A 16,869-nucleotide genomic window follows, 5' to 3' on the forward strand; every position below is an offset into this window, starting at 1 on the left:
AGCTATAGAATCATGAAAAGGAAATAATGTTTTTTGAGGGGAGTGGGATAAATACATCCACTCAATAACTCCTAATCTTTGCCATATGGCTCCTGTTGGGGTATGCTCAGTTGGAAATATTAACAAATACACTATTTCTTTAGGATCAACTCTAGTAAGCTGTGCATTTTTAATTGCATGTTCAACTCTCCTTAAAGCCGTTCTAGCCTCTAAGGTCAGCTGATGTGGAGAGGTTGGAGAGGGATTTCCTTGTAATATCTGAAATAAGGGACTTAACTCAGAAGTAGTTAGTTTTAGGGATGGCCTCAGCCAATTAATATCTCCTAATAGCTTTTGAAAATCATTAGGGGTTTGTACGGAAACTGTTTGTTTCGCTCCGGTAAAATTAAAGATGGCGGCCCCCATTGTTGGCGCGATGACGTCACATTGCGCGACCACCTACTTCCTCATTCTTGGCCCGGGGGCGGTCCGACCGTAAGTTTGTGTTCTGGCCAGGCAGTGTTAAACGCAGCCTGTTAAAATTTCTCTGTAAGTCCTGAATTTCAATGTCTGATTCTTCTCCCTCAGACTGCGAGTCATGGTCAGACTCTGCACTGTCACCATTTTGAAATTGGGCTTCTAAGCCACGTGGCTGAGAAGAACTCTGAGCCCCTCTAGGAATCTCTTCCGGATTTTCCTCTCCAGGAAGATCCTCTACCTCTTCCGGAGGGCTTTCTAGGATTTCGGAGGTTTCTTCTCTATGATATTCATCCCTATAATCTCCCTGCGGGCTAGCCTGGTCTTGCAAGTTTAAGGTCACATTCCTAACTTTTGGTTTGGCTCCTAGTGTCTTTGTTTTTAAAAGGCTTAAGGGAAAGGGAATTAACTTAGCCTTAGGCAGATTTTCCATTTGAATAGACTTAATAGCCCTCTGTATGCCTTTTAACAGGTCTTCAGGGGGCCACGAACTTTGGCACATATACTCAAAAAGACAAACTTCCAGAGCCGTCCAAGTTTTCTGAATACTTTCTATGCCTCCAGATAGTTCATTAGAAAGATAAACCTTTTGTAACTTTCTTCCTAATTTCTCCCAAGTAGATAAATTTGGAGACTCTTGTTCACAAAACCAAGGACAATATTCACCTACAATCTTTAAGAATTGTAATAATTGAGCTTTCTTTATCTGTTTTCCTTTCTGATTAATTATACTGTCTAAAATAATCAGATACATTTCCTTATCCGTAGAAGTTGAATTTCCCATTTTAATTAATTTAACGTCTCTTTCCTTCAATATCTCCAAGTACTTTTGTGACTCTAAATTGTCACCACTTCCTTTATCTTTATCTTTATAGCGCTCTCCCACTCAATCTAGCTAATCTAGAATGCCCCCCTCGTGGGCGCCAATTCCACCATGCTGCCTGCGCATTGGTTTCATTAATGAGATTCTTGGCATAAAAGTTAGCTAGCAGAGATCAAAATAAAACACACAGACTCAGTTACCTTTTTCTATGACCAGGTCCGAGATGGCTCCCCTCTCTGGCTCCAACCTCGAACCACCCATAGGGCAGCAAGGATTACTCAGGGCTAGCAGGAGAGAGAGAGAGCTAGCACGCCAGGGAGTATCCTTTTATTGGGAAACAAGAAATTCAGGGGAGAATTCAATCCAATGAAGGTTGAGGGGGGGCCACACTCCAAGGTCAGGGTCAGTGATTGGGCCCCCGGGGTCAGTGGTCAGTCACACCCCCACACGGACGGGTTCTCTCATCAGGAGAGGGCCGGGAAAGTTCCGACACAGCCAGAAGCCTCAGACCCAAACCGGGAGTCGCCCAGTCATGCGTGAGGATGGCTCTCCACAACGCCCTATTCCCAGCAGGGTACACCTTAAACCTGGAACCGCCATAAACCCTGATCTACCCTAAACCCGGATCCGCCCTGGTCCTTGAGCAAGGTCAACTTTCATGCAAAGTCACTGCAAAACCTGGGTCCACCATGGAGAGTCCTTCCTCTAAGCAACATGGAGTAGGCTGACAAAGAAATTGCGATGCATCATTCCTACTTGGCAATGGCTCTCAGCATATTTGTATATATTGAATACATATAGCGTAAGTATTCAAGATACATTTACAAACCTTAAACATTTTAAAAATGTTATAAACACATCATAATTGTACTATGAAGTACTGTGTGATATTTCATTTTATGTATACCTTATATATCCTGATAAAATCCAGGTAATGAACATTTCCATCTCCTTATGATTATTTTGGTTTGCAGTGTTCAAGCTCCTCTCTTCTAGTGATTCATAAAATATACTATAGGTTATTGTGGAGTATAGTCACCTGCTTTGATGTAGAAGATTAGAATTTATTACTGCCATCCACTTGTGCTTTGGTGCCATTATCCAACTTCCTTCTACTTGCCCTCACCTCCCCTGCTTCTCGTAGTCAGATGTTATGAAGTTCAACCCCCCTATCAAATGAAGGGCCCTCTGCCACCCAGTTTCTTAGAACCCTTGTAGCTCACAGTTGCAGCTAGCATTTGACTGTTGTTGATAACACATTCCATCCATACCCTATGTTGACCTGTGTCTTCTCAAGCTTAAAATTGTTCTTCCCCAGGTAACACCCAGTGGTATTCTATCACACATAGAATAAAACTCTGAGTTTCCTCTCAAGTCTTGCCAGTCTGAGATCTGGCCCCTGCCTCCCTTCCTCATCTTGCCTACCCCCTTATCCATTCTCTGCTAGTCTTCAGAACATCTAGCTGGATTCTGCCACATGGCATTTATATTTGCTGTTCTTTGTGCCTAGAATGCTTTTCCTGTACACTGTTCAGCCCAACTTCTGGGTACTCAGATTCAAATGTTACTTCCTGAAAACTCATTTTACTGACTCCCTATTTAGTGATGCCTCCACCCAAGTTACTCTCATTGCACTTCCCAGCCTTTGAATTTAATGGGAATTTTATAACTTTGCCTTTTAAAAGCCTTATTTCTCCACTGAGTGGTAACAAGGACCATCTGTCAGTCTATTGAAGTAGCCCAGAGGAAAGATGATAGGGGTGTAAGTTAAGGGGACAGTATGGAGGAAGGGTGTGGCAGAGGGAAGCAGCTCACATGGTGATCTGGAAGCAGAGAGAGACTGCTGTCACCAGATGCAAATATATACATCATTACTGCATCCCCAATGAACCACTTCCTTCAGCCACACCCCACCTGCCTCCATTTACCACTCAGTTAATCCCACCACTGTGGGGAGCCACTCTAAATGACCCATGCCTTCCAGTCCTCAAGCAAGAGGCTCTGACTGATCACTACATTTCGTGGTAACTTGGGTGTTGTCCCAGCTCAGGAAGTTAAAGGCATGTCTCCAGATGTAGGTGTCACCCCTGGGGTTGAATTACACTCACCTGTCCCTTGTAACACTGCTCCTTCTGGCCCTTTTTGGATAGAACTTTCTAAGAACTTTCTAAGTGTCCCCTCAATAAAAGCCCTCTTCCAAACGTGCTTGCTCTCTCTGTCAACCTGGAAATTCACCCTGAGTGGCCCCACATTGGGCGCCACTTGCTGCCCCCGACCTGTGTGGGTAGCTGAACTTATGGTCATTTGTGTGAATTTCCAGGGACAACAAATAAAACACACACACACACACACACACACACACACACACACACACACACACTTTACCTTTAAACAATCTTTAGGACAGCTTCTCTGTTCTCGCTTCAAGCTCCCCAAATGGGAGAGCAAGAGAAAGTCACAAGAGGCTGGAGAGAGGGAGCGAGCACGTTCGGAAGTGGGCTTTTATTGGGGGGGGGGACCCTTGTTCTTAGAAAGTTCTATCCAAAAAAGGCCAGAAGGAGCAGGGTTACAAGGGACAGGTGAGTGTAATTCAACCCCAGGGGTGACACCTACATCTGAAGACAAGCCTTCAACTTCCTGAGCTGGGACAATGCCCAAGTCACAACGAAATGTAGTGATCAGTCAGAGCCTCCTGCTTCAGGACTGGAAGGCGTGAGTCCTTCAGAGTGGCTCCCCACACACCATGGATTAACTCACTGATTAGTTTAATTAGGTCATTTCTCCTCCAGACCTTCTTGCATTGTCTCCCATGTGAGCTTTTGGAAGATACCACATCTAAACCATAAAAATTAACATTTCTGAAAACTTTGTATTAGCTCATAGAACTTTGTCCAAGTTAACTCCAGAATGAGACCCTTCCCTGGAGCTCCATGACACAAATATTTCCCTGTTCTTTTTGTGTGATATGCCCTTCTGTTTCTTATTCTCTGTCTCTCCTCTGTGGACCTCCTATTGGTTCCTGTGCTAAAGGGAACAGTTGCCAGGTCATCTTCTGAAACACATTTCCTGAGGCCTTTGAACACTGACATGGCCCAGAGTATTGATTATGTCATCTATCTGCAACTTTGATGTATTGTCTTCCCACTCTTCCTTTCAAATCCTTCAGCATTTACCTAAAGATCACACAGATCCAAGTATGGATCTCTTGATTTCACTCCTCAGCACTCTGAACATGACACACAAATCCACTTTTCCTAAATGAATGTTTTAAAACAAACATTTGTTATGACCTCCCCTATTTCCTCTTCTTGATATGGCTCCACATGGCATCAAGGTCCTCTTATGTCATGTGCTTTTCTGTGCATTCTGGCATCACTCTCAGATTAGCAGGGATGCTTACATCTGTGATTTTCATTATTGACTAGTATTATGATTCCGCTAGACCACAAGTACAATGTCCTACTTGTTAAACATTTTACCCTAAATCTCAAGTTATTTTATCTTCTCTTGTTTTCCACATATTATTTTTGCTCTGAAATAAGCTTACCTGTTCAGATCTTTCTTAGGTTTGGGCGGAAGATGGTCTACCTGTGGTGCTTACTCCAGCTGGGCAATGTTGACACTGCGGCAGCCTTCGCCCCCACCTTCCTCATTTACTGCATATTACGCTTCTGTGCTGGGTTGAGTGTCATGACTATTATGATAAATTCTTCTTGTCTCAGGAAGTAAAAAATTTGAGACTTTCATTTTCTCATGCCTTAATTGACTGTGAAATTACCCTTTGCCTGGAATGACAATTATGTACATATTTTCTTCCAGTGTCAGAATGGACAATGTCCCAAAGGAAGTCTGTGGGAATAGTCCTGATATTGTCTTCCTACAGTATTGGGCAGATGTTCCTTGGAGGACTGGCTTTTGCCATTCGAAAGTGGTACACACTGCAACTGGCTGTGTCTGTACCCTTGCTTGTCCTCCTCTTCCCCTCCAGGTATGAACAATCTCCACATTCTTTACAAGAGAGGCCAAGGTGATAACAGAAGAGCTATGTCACTGGGTATCTGTATGGTCCCAATACTGGTCCTAACTCATGTCCCCATTAACATCCTTTGTGCCATCCAAGGTGCAAGAGAGGAAATAGAATGGGAATTTGAGTGGAGGTTGGCACTATGCAGTCATCATTTTTGTATAATAGGCAGAAAATTGTCATGAAATCATTGGAAGATAAAAAAATAAAAAATTTTATTATACTTTTATGAGGGCGGTATAATAATACATAATAGTGGAGTTCATTGTGACATACTCATAAATGCACATAATATAATTTCCTATATCTCATTTTCCCTTACCTCCCTTTTCCCTGCCCTCTCACTCCCTCTGAATGTCTTCCTCTACTCTTATGGTTTCTCTTCTACATGTTTATTTTCTTAATTGGTGCACTATGATCATATATAAGTGTGGAGTTCATTGTGATTTGTTTATACATGCACGTAGCACAGTTTGGTTAATTTCAATGCCCAGCACCTTTCTTTTGCATCCTTTCCTCCTTCATTCTTGCCTGCCTTCCTTTGCTATATTGTTCTCCCTTCTATTTTCATGAGCTCCTTTTATTTTATTCTTTTTTTTTATCTCTACCTTCCAAATATGAAATAAAACATTTAATCTTTGACTTTCTGAGTCTGGCTTATTTCACTTAGCATTATGCTTTTCAGTTCCATCCATTTTCCAGCAAATAACATAATTTTATTCTTCTTTATGGCTGAATAAAACTTTATGTGTGTATATACCATATTTTCTTTATGTGTTCATCTATTGATTGACACCTGGTTTTATAACTTGGCTATTGTGAATTTCACACTTATAAACATTGATATTAATGCATCAGTATAGTATGCTGATTTTTTTTTGATAAATTCTGAAGACCGGAATTGTTGTGTTGGGACATTTAGGTCTTCCGTTTATATTGAGTTAATTTTTGTATATGGCATTAGGCAAGAATCCATCTTCATTTTTCTTCATGTGGATATCAAGTTTTCCTAGCCTCATTTGTTAAAAAAACTGTCATTTCCTCTCCCCCCATGGAATTGTCTTTGCATTCTTGTAAAAAATCATTTGACCATACACGTGAAGATTTATTTTGAGGATCTCTACCCTATTCTATCCTGTATGTATATATGCCTGCACCATATTGTTTTATTTTTTTGTTTTGGTACCAGGGATTAAACTCAGGGGCACTTGACCACTGATCCACATTCCCAGCCCTATTTATTTTGATACAGGGTCTCACTGAGTTGCTTAGTGCCTTGCCCTTGCTGAGGCTGGATTTAAATTCATGATCCTCTTGCCTTAGCCTTCTGAGCGACTGGGATTACAGGTGTGCAGCACCACATCCAGCTTATTGTAATTATTGTTGCTTTGTAGTAACAAATACGTTTGTTTTGTAGTACGTTTTGAAATCAGAAAGTGGGCATTCTCCAATGCTGTTCTGTTTCAAGAATATTTTGTCTATTCAGAGTCCTTTGAGATTTTATATAAATTTTAGAGTGTATTTTCTATTGCTATGAAAATCTTCATTGGAGTTATGATAGGGATTTCATTGAATCTGTAGATAACTTTTAGTAGTATTGCTATCATTGATTTCAATCCATGAACATGGGATGTATATCCATTGGTTTTAAATTTTTTTTTTCTTTCAGCCATTTTTTTTTGCAGTTTTTATTTTATAAGTCCTTGGTTAACTTTTAAGAATTCATTCTGATTGTTGATAATGTAAATGGAATAATTTTGTAATTTTCTCTTCAAGTTGTTCATTATTATTGCATATAAATATAATTGACCTTCTATGTTGATTTTGTATTGTGCTATTTTGCTGCATTTCCTATACATTAGCTAAAACATCTTTTTTTTCCCCTGGAATCTTCAGTATTTTCATATAGAAAACCATATCATCTGCAAACAGATAATTTTACTTCCTTCTTTTTTTATAGATACCTTTTATTTATTTTCTTTGCCTAATTAATCTGTCTATAACTTTCAGTACTATGTTGAAAATAAGTGGTGAAAGTGGGCATGCTTGCCTTATTTATCATCTCAGAGAAAAAGTTTTTAGTCTTTCACCATTGAGTATTGTGTTCATTGAATTGTACCCTATGAAAATATTATGATATGTAAATTATATATCAAAACAAAAAATTGGAAGGCAAATGGATGATTTATGCCATTTGATCCTTGTTTACTGATGCCTATAATTATTTTCACACATTAATGGCCAGATATGTCCCTCATCTTAGTGAAAGATCAGTCCAGTGGAAGAAGAAGATTTGGTTATAAATTACACTTCCATAATGAGAAAGTATGTATAAATGGAAAGGTAAAGGAATCTCAAAGGTTGTGTGGAAATTAAGTAGTTGAATATTTACTGTACCTTTCTTATCTTCTTTAATCAGGAAGCTGGTGGAGTCCTTCTGGTGGCTGATTGTCACAAATCAGCTAGAAAAGGGTGTAAAGGAACTTAGAAGAGTTGCACACATAAATGGAAAAAAGAATATTGAAGAGACCCTGACCATAGAGGTGATCTGGAAGGGGAAACTGGTTGCTGGGATGAAATGACGTGGCCTCATAATCACGCTAGGCTGTGTCCCTCTGTCCCTGGGTGGGAGGGCTCTCTCTCGCCCAGTGAGGAGGTCCACGGAACAGGGTAGAGGAGAGTGTGGCTGTGGAGTTGCTAATCAAGACCTCTGGAAACCAAGCAGGAAGCAGGTCTGATTTTAGTGTGTAGTTACCATGTATATATACTCAGGCAGTAGCTAAGCAGATTACAGGCAGCCACCAATGCAATGTCTGCTAACTGTACTTGCAGCGACCAATTGAGGAGTGGGCCATGGAGCAAGCACAGGGACTGCAACACATGGCCTCAAGCTCAGGGCTGTGCCACGGGGTAAACGGGTTGCTGTTCACTCTTAGCACGTGGGGAGTGGCCTGCCACTCAGATGCCCTTAATGTATGCCATGTATGCAGTATTCCATGAACTTGTCCCCGCATCTGGGGTGACTAATGGGCCGGAATGGGAATTCTGTGTGTGAGCTCTTACATCTCTGTCCTTTTTCTCCATGGATTCATTGTAGAGAGGAGGCACTGAAAAAATGTATCTTTGTTTTTATCAAATATTTGGACATAGATGTTGCAATTTACTGATGGAAGTACACTAATTGTATAGTAATTCATTTATCACTATTTAAATAAATCACAGTTCCTTTTAAGGAAAATCAGAAAGCCAATAAGACAAAGAGTAATTGAGCATGCAAAAGAGAGCACTAAAATTATTATTCTAATTCCATCCATTTATTTAACAATTCAACAAATAATTATTGTGCAACAAATGTCATATACTCTTCTACACAATATAGACATGACAGTAAAATTCTTTTGACATTTAATATTGTTCTCATTAAAGAGTACTAAGGTTGCACCTCTGTGAAAAATTTTTGGAAAAAATCTTTTTTTCCCCCTGAAGTTTTCCTCCTGATGGGAGTCAGATCCTGATGTGGCTTTCAAGAATACTCTCATTAACACATTTTAAAAATACTTATGCATCTACTGTGTGCTAGCATGTTAATATATAGTAATAAACAAAGTCACATGAAAATAATTTTTGAGAGAACACAGAGGAAGTGTTCACCTTAGCTTAAATGGGCCAAAAAGTATTCGGGGTTAACTGATAAAAAGGAAGCTAAAATGCATTTCAAGCATCACATAAACTGCTTGGTGGAGGGAAAACTAATAGGCTCCCCTACATTAAATCTGAAACAGAGCAAATGCCCAGCAGAAGAAAATTTTTATAAAGAAAAACAAAAGATAGATTCTCTGGCTACAAAATTATTCCATCCTTCTGACCCACTAAATAAATTGACACATGCTCAATTTCCCCCAAAGTCTTATTTCATTATAGCATGTGCTTGAAGTCCAGAATATATTTTTTAATGGCTGGCAATTGAATCAAGGACTTCACACTTGATAGGAGAGCACTCTACCACTGAGCTCCACCCTGGCCCCCAGAACCTGAACACTTAAATGAGGTCCACGTGTGGTTGAGACTACTTACCTATTATGTTCTAATCATAGAACTTGTAAATCTATGAAACTCAAGAGACCAAATGCTGTCCCAAACTTTTCCAATGTGTACTGATGATAAAAGCATAGAGTAACTTCTGTAGACATTCCTGTTCAAAAAGGGGATTTGAGACACAACAGAGTTTATAGCAATTATGAAATCAAGGTAGGCAAAGTTTAGAAATTCTGAAAGTACATCTCAAGGCTTGGAAAATTGAAGAAACATGGATCTCACAACCTTTTGTCCCTTGGCTCCAACCTCTGAATTTCTTTCCTCTTATATTTTCATTTAAAGGGTGTTGCAAGCTAGCTTATCAGTGATAGCATTTTTGGGAGCCTTTCTAATTTGATACGATTTCTGTTCTATCAGTCAAGTTGTCAATGTTTTTTTCTGACAAATATTTCACAAAATCATTGTGAATCTCCTATAAATTTCATTGGGGTTTACAAAAAAAATTGTAACACTTCAACAAACATCTTTGACATAAGTCTTTCTCTGCTTTGGGTTCCTGAAATGGCTGAGAGAAAATACATCTAAGTATCTCAGAAGTTCTATTGTTTGTTTGAGATCTGATCCTCCTGAGATCTTGAGAAACATTGTACAGGAGGTGATGTATATGCTAATTACCCAATTTGTCCATGTATACAAAACATACATTGTACTCCACAAATATGTACCATTATTATGCCAATTAAAGTTATTAAGAAAAATTATTAAGAAATATTGTTCTTTCACATGCTGGACCTTATCTGTAAATAGGACTTACTTATTTCTAGCCATGTTTTCCTGACAATGTTCCAAATGGTAGTCTCATTTGCCAAATGGGAAGGCTGGAAAATCCTAGTACCTTTTATTTAGTTTTACTTCAACTTACCTTGCTCTTCTTGCTTTTATTATTAGCAAGAAATCAGAAAATTTCTACACACTGCCCAACCTCTATATCCATTCCAAAAATTTAAACTATTTTTTTACAGTGGCATTTCAATCCTAGTACCAACATGAAATGAGTTCTCTGTTGTTATGGAGTAAATTATCCATAAAAATATAGTGTCTTAACAGCAACCTGGGCAGTGATTACCTAGGTCTTTTGGTTAACAGTCTCTCACAGATTGTGATCAGGACATTTATTGGGAGTATAATATCACCTAAAGTCTCCCTGGAGGAAAATTTCACTTTCAAGACCAGTAACATGATTTGGGGAAGGATTAAGTTGCTCTCAGACTCTTGGAATAAGGACTTCATTCCCTGTCATATTGGTCTCACTGAAATAATAGCATTTAATTTAAATGTAGAGCTGGATAGGGGATCTAGCAAGGTAGAAGTCACAATTTTTCATTATCTACCCTTGGAAGTAGTAATCCATTACTTTTGGTGTATTCTGTTTACTGGTAACAAGTCACTATCTGCAACCCACAGTCAAGAAAAGGGGATGACAGAACCATGAAAACCAAGAGGTGGGGATCAATGAGGGCTACCTTTCTTTTTTCCATATTTTTATTGGTGCATTATAGTTGTACATAATGGCGAGGCTCATATGGGCACAAAATATAACAATGTAATTTAGTCAATATCATTCCCCAGTATTTCCTCTTTTCCTAGCCTCCTACTCCCTCCCTTCTAATCTACTGATCTCCCTTTGATTTTTAGGAGGTATGCCCCCACCTTTGTTTTCCTTCTTTCTCTTTAGCTTCCACATATAAGGGAAAACATACAACCCTTAACCTCTGAGTTTGACTTATTTTATCTTACATAATTGTCTCTAGTTTCATCCATTTTCCTACAAATTACACAATTTCATTCTTATTTATGATGAAATGATACTCCATTGTGCATATAGACCATATTTTCTTTATCCATTCATCTGTTGATGGACACCTAGGTTGGTCTGGTCCTATTGTTTGGTTATTGTGAATTGTGCTGGCATAAATATGGCTAAGCATGTATCACTATAGTATGATGACTAATTCTTCAGGATAAATTCTAAGGAATGGTATAGCTGGGGCATGTGATGATTCCATTCCTAGTCTTTTGATGAACCTCCATACTGATTTCCATAATGGTTATACTAATTTTTAGTTCCACCAACCACACCCTCTCCACCATATGTTATTGTTTGTATTTTTGATGGCTGCCATTGTAACAAGGGTGAGATGACGTCTCAGTGTACCTTTCATTTGCATTTCCCTAATTTTTAAAAAATGTTGACTATTTTTCAATTACTTGTTCATTTGAATATTTTGAGAAGTATCTCTCTTCAGTTCATTTGCCTATTTATCAACTAGGTTATTATTATTATTATTATTATTATTATTATTATTATTATGTGTATAGTTATTTATGTATTTTGGGAATTAACTCTGTGTCAGAAGAGTAGCTGACAAAGATTCTCTCCCATTCATTTCACATTTTAATTATTATTTTCTTTGCTGTGCAGAAGTGTTTTAAATTTTGGCCATCCCATTTATTAATTCTGGGCATTATCTCCTGACCTTTGGGTGTCCTATTGAGAGTCAGTGACAATGTTGAAGTGTTGACCCTGTTTTCTTCTAGGAGTTGCATAATTTATGGTATAATTCCAAAGGTTTTTGATCAATTTTTAGTTGACTTTTATGCAGGATGAGAGATAAGGGTTTAGTTTCATGCTTCTACACTTGGATAACCAGTTTTCCCAGCACCATTGGTTAAAAAGGGTATCTTTTCTCCAATGTATGTTTTTGGTACTTTTGTAAAGGATTAGATGACTGTAAATGTTTTGATTTATCTTTGTGTCTTCTATTCTGTACCATTGGTTCATGTGTCTGTTTTTATGCCAGTACAACTATTGTTACCATAGCTCTGTAGTATAATTTGAAGACAGGCTTTGTGATGCCCCAGCATTGCCTTTTTTTGGCTTAGAATTACTTTGGCTATTCTGGATCTTTTGTTATTCCAAATGAATTTAGGGACTGTTTCTTTCCAGTTCTGTGAAGAGCGTCATTGGCATTTTGATAAAGATTTCATTGAATTTATATAGTGCTATTTTTAGTATGGGTATTTCAAGAATATTAATTCTGCCTATCCATGAACATGGAAGTCTCCATTTTCTTGTGTCTTTTTAAATTTCATTCTTCAATATCCTATAGTTTTCATTGTAAAGATCTTTCATATCTTTGGTGAGATTTATTCCTAGGTTGGATTTATTTTGGTTTTGATTTCGTTTTATGTATGTGGGGTTTGTTTGTTTGTTGTTTGCTTTTTGAAGCTATGGTGAATTGAATTGTTTTCCTCATTTTGTTCTCAGCAGGTTTGTTATTGGTGTAAAGCTATTTGTTTTGTATGTTGACTTCATAACCTGCTACTGTGCTGAATTTGTTTATTAGTTATTAAAGTCTTCTGATGAAAGTTTTGGCTCTTCTAAATTTAGGATTGTATCACCTCCAAACAGTGATAATTTTACTTCTTTTTCTTATTTTTATTTTTTTCTCTCATGTAATTTCTCTGAATAGAATTTCTAATATATATTGCATAGAAGTTGTGGGAGTATAAATCCTTGTCTTGTTTCAGATTTTAAAGAAAAGCTTTCAATTTTTCCTCATTCTTCATGATATGGCATAGGGTTTGTGATGTATAGTATTTACAATACTGAGGTAAGTTCCATCTATCCTTATTTTCTTCCTTTTTTGTCAACAATAGATGCTGAATTTTGCTGAATTATTTCTCTGCATCTATTGAGATGACTATGTGATTTTTGTCCTTAATTTTATTTATGTGGGAAATTACATGTGTTGATTTGTATATGTTAAGGTATCCTTGCAAGATTGGCATAAAAATCAACTTGGTCATGATGTACAATCTTCTTAATATATCATTGAATATGATTTGCTAATATTTTATTAAGAATTTTGCATCTTAGTTCATCAGGGGAGTTGGTCTGTAGTTTTCTTTCCTTGATGTGTCCTTATCTGGTTGTAGTATGAGAATGATAGTGGCTTTATAGGATAAATTTGGAAGTGTTCCATCCCTTTCTATTTCATGGAACAATTTGAGGAGCTTAACATTAGTTATTCTTTAAAATTCTGGTAGAATTCAGATGACAGTCCATCTGATCCTGGGTTTTTCTTTGCTTGAAAACTTTTTATTACTGATTCTGTTTCATTGGTAGTTATCATTCTGTTTAGGCTCTTGTTCAAAGCTGTGAACAATTATTTACCTATGAAAAACAAACTTCCCCTTTATTCAAGTTTATACTCTGACCATCTTGATCTTTTTTCTTTTTCTTTTATTGGTTCTGTTTTAGTTATGCATGACAGGAGAATTTACTTTGGTATATTTATACAAGCATGGTTTATATCTTATTCTAATTAGGATCTCAGTCTTGTGGATGTACACAATTGTGAGATTCACTGTGTTGTATTCATATATGTACATAGAAAAGTAATGTCAGATTTATTCCACTGTCTTTCCTATTCCTATTCCCCTCCCATCCCTTCATTCCCCTTTGTCTAATCCACTGAACTTCTATTCTTCCCCTCTTCCTATTTTATTTTGTGTTAACATCCGTGTAACAGAGAAAATATATGACCTTTTGTTTTTTTGGGACTGGCTTATTTTACTTAACATGATAATCTCCATATCCATTCATTTTCTGGCAATATCATAAAGTCATTCTTTTTATGGCAGATTTATATTCCACTGGGTATAGCATATATGCCACAATTTCTTTATCCATTCATCTGTTGATAGGCATCTAGTTTCATTCCATAGTTCTGCTATTGTAAATTGTGCTGCTATAAACATTGATGTGGCTGCATCACTATAGTATGCTGATTTTAAATCCGTTGGATATATACTGAGGAGTGGAATAACTGGTGTTTCCATTCCAATTTTTTTGAGGAGTCTCCATAATGCTTTCCAGAGTGGTTGTACAAATTTGCAGTCCCACCAGCAATGTATGAATGTTTCCCTTTCCCCCCATCCTCACTAACATTTATTCTTACTTGTATTCTTGATAATTGCCATTCTGAATGAAATGAGATAAAATCCCAGTGTAGCTTTAATGTGCATTTATTTGATTGCTAGGGATTTTGAATATTTTTAAAAAATAAATTTGTTGACCATTTGGGTTCATTTTATAACCTGGAAATTAATGCCCTATCTGAAGCATGGGTGGCAAAAATTTTCTCCCATTCTCGAGGTTCTCTCTTCACACGCTTGATTGTTTCCTTTGGTATAAATAAGCTTTTTAGTTTGGTACCAACCCATTTGTTGATTTTTAAATTTTACTTCTTGTGCTTTAGGAATTTTGATAAGGAAGTCTGTTCCTAAGCCAACACGGAGTGTTGTGCTTACATTTTTTGGGGGGGTCAGGTGCAGTGTTTCTGGTCTGAAACCTAGCTGACCACCCTTGATCTTAGAATCTTTTTTTTTCCCATAGGCAGAGTTAATATTGATAAAAATCACCCTATGACCCAACATGATCTACACATTCAATGAGATACCCATCAACATATCAATGACACTCTTTACAGATCTAGAAAAGAATAAGGAGTCCTAGAATTCATATGGAAAGACAGAAGACCCATAATAGCTAAAACAATTTTGAACAAAGAAAATAGCACCAGAGGTATCACAATATCTGATTTATACTACAGAGTTGTAGTAAGAAAAATGGCATCGTACTGGAAAAAAACAGATATATATATAACAATGGAATAGTACAGAAGACCCAGCAAGAAACCCATCCATTAATTCATTTTATCCTTGACAAAGACACCAAAACATGTTGGAGAAAAGACAGCTTCTTTAGTAAGTGGTGTTGGGAAAACTGGATGTTCATATGTAAAAGACTGAAACTAGATATATCTCATCCTTCACAAAAATCAATTCAAAAATGGATAAAAGACCTAAGAATAAGGTAAAAAATTTGCAAACTGCTAGAAGAAAATATAGAGGCAACACTCCAAAATATAGGGTGCAGCCAATGACTTCATTAATAAGACTTCTATAGCTCAGAAAATAATATCAGAAATCATTGAATGGAATAGCATCAAATTAAAAAGTTCCTGCACAGCAAAGAAATGATAGTGTGAAAAGAGAGCCTATGGAATGTGAGAAAATCTTTCTCAGCTACTCTTCTGATAGATAATTAATATCAAGAACTCAACACCAAAAAGCAAATTGCCTATCAATAAATGGGCAAATAAATTAAAGGCATTTCTTAGAAAAAGTACAAATGGTCAACAAACATGAAAAAATGTTCAATATCTTTAGCCACTAAGAAAATGCATATTGAGACTATATTGAGATTTTATCTCTCTCTAGTTAGAACAGCAGTCATTAAGAATACAAATCACAATAAATTCTGGTGCGGATGCTGGGGCATTGGAACTCTGATACACTGTAGGAATGTAAATTAGCACAGCAACTATGGAAATCAGAATAGAAATTCATCAAAACTAGAAATAGAACCATCATATGACCAGCTATAAGAGTGAGTAGCTCAGTATTTATCCAAAATAAATAATATAAGCATTCTCTAGTGATACATTCACACAAATGTCTATGGAAACACAAGTCATGAGCCAAGTTATGGAGCATGTATTCATCAACAGATAAATGGTTAAAGACACTGTTATATTTATACACAACAAGGTTGTATTCAGCCATAAATAAGAATGAAATTTTGTCATTTGTCAAAAAATAGTTGGAATGTGAGATCATTTTGTTAAGTAAAATAATTCAGACTCATAAATTCAAGGTCATATGTCTTCTCTCATATGAGGCAGCTGGAGAGAAAAAGGGGAAAAAGGAGAATCTCATGAAAATTGAATGGAGACTGTTAGAGTAAAGAAGAGGATCACAGGGAGGAAAAAAAGGTGTGACTTGGAAATAAAAGTAATTAAACTATAAAGTTATATGCATGTAGGAATATGCCACAGTGAAACCTACTATTCTGTATGATTGCTATTTGCACCAAAAAAATTTTAAATTAAAAAATTATTCCCCATGTGTGCTCTCAAGCTGATGGTTTTAGCTTGCTACTTGAGCACTTTGAAAATAAAGACACTTTTCCTCCTCAGTAGACAAAACATCTCCCAGACAGATTATATTTTTCTTTTAGTCATCTGGTAGGAGGAAAATAGTAATAAATCATGGCAGAGAAATTATACATTTTCTTTCAAACATAAACCTCTGCACTATCTTTAAACCAGGCAGTAACACTAGATTTTATCAGGGAAGAAGGGTCAGTTTTTTTTTTTTCATGCCAAGTAGTACTAGGGGATGTAGGGATTCAAAAGGACCAAATGCCTCAGCTCAGGTATAACTATCCCAACAGGAGTACTGCTTTTCAATTAAGGCCAGGTCTTTTCATAAAAGAAACCATATAATGTCATACAAACCTGACATTATTCTTAAAACAGTCCTGGGACTTGGTCTTCATATTTTTCTGCCCTCTACCTGTGGAAGATGAGGGTCTCCTTATATACTGCTCTTTATATACATC

At 37.2% G+C, this 16,869-nt stretch overlaps 1 protein-coding gene across 1 annotated transcript in view; it reads left to right on the forward strand.

The window, feature by feature from the left end:
* The first annotated feature begins 415 nt into the window (after positions 1 to 415).
* LOC114099850 (steroid transmembrane transporter SLC22A24-like) overlaps positions 416 to 16,869 on the forward strand; it is a 35,031-nt gene continuing 18,577 nt past the window's right edge. Inside the window, exons 1-4 of the mRNA XM_071616910.1 lie at positions 416 to 474; positions 4,846 to 4,994; positions 5,099 to 5,267; positions 7,723 to 7,846. Of these exons, the coding sequence (XP_071473011.1) occupies positions 416 to 474; positions 4,846 to 4,994; positions 5,099 to 5,267; positions 7,723 to 7,846 (501 nt within the window). The remainder of the gene's footprint in view (positions 475 to 4,845; positions 4,995 to 5,098; positions 5,268 to 7,722; positions 7,847 to 16,869) is intronic.

The sequence above is a fragment of the Marmota flaviventris genome, chromosome 9, assembly GCF_047511675.1.
Source record: "Marmota flaviventris isolate mMarFla1 chromosome 9, mMarFla1.hap1, whole genome shotgun sequence".
Classification (NCBI taxonomy): domain Eukaryota; kingdom Metazoa; phylum Chordata; class Mammalia; order Rodentia; family Sciuridae; genus Marmota; species Marmota flaviventris.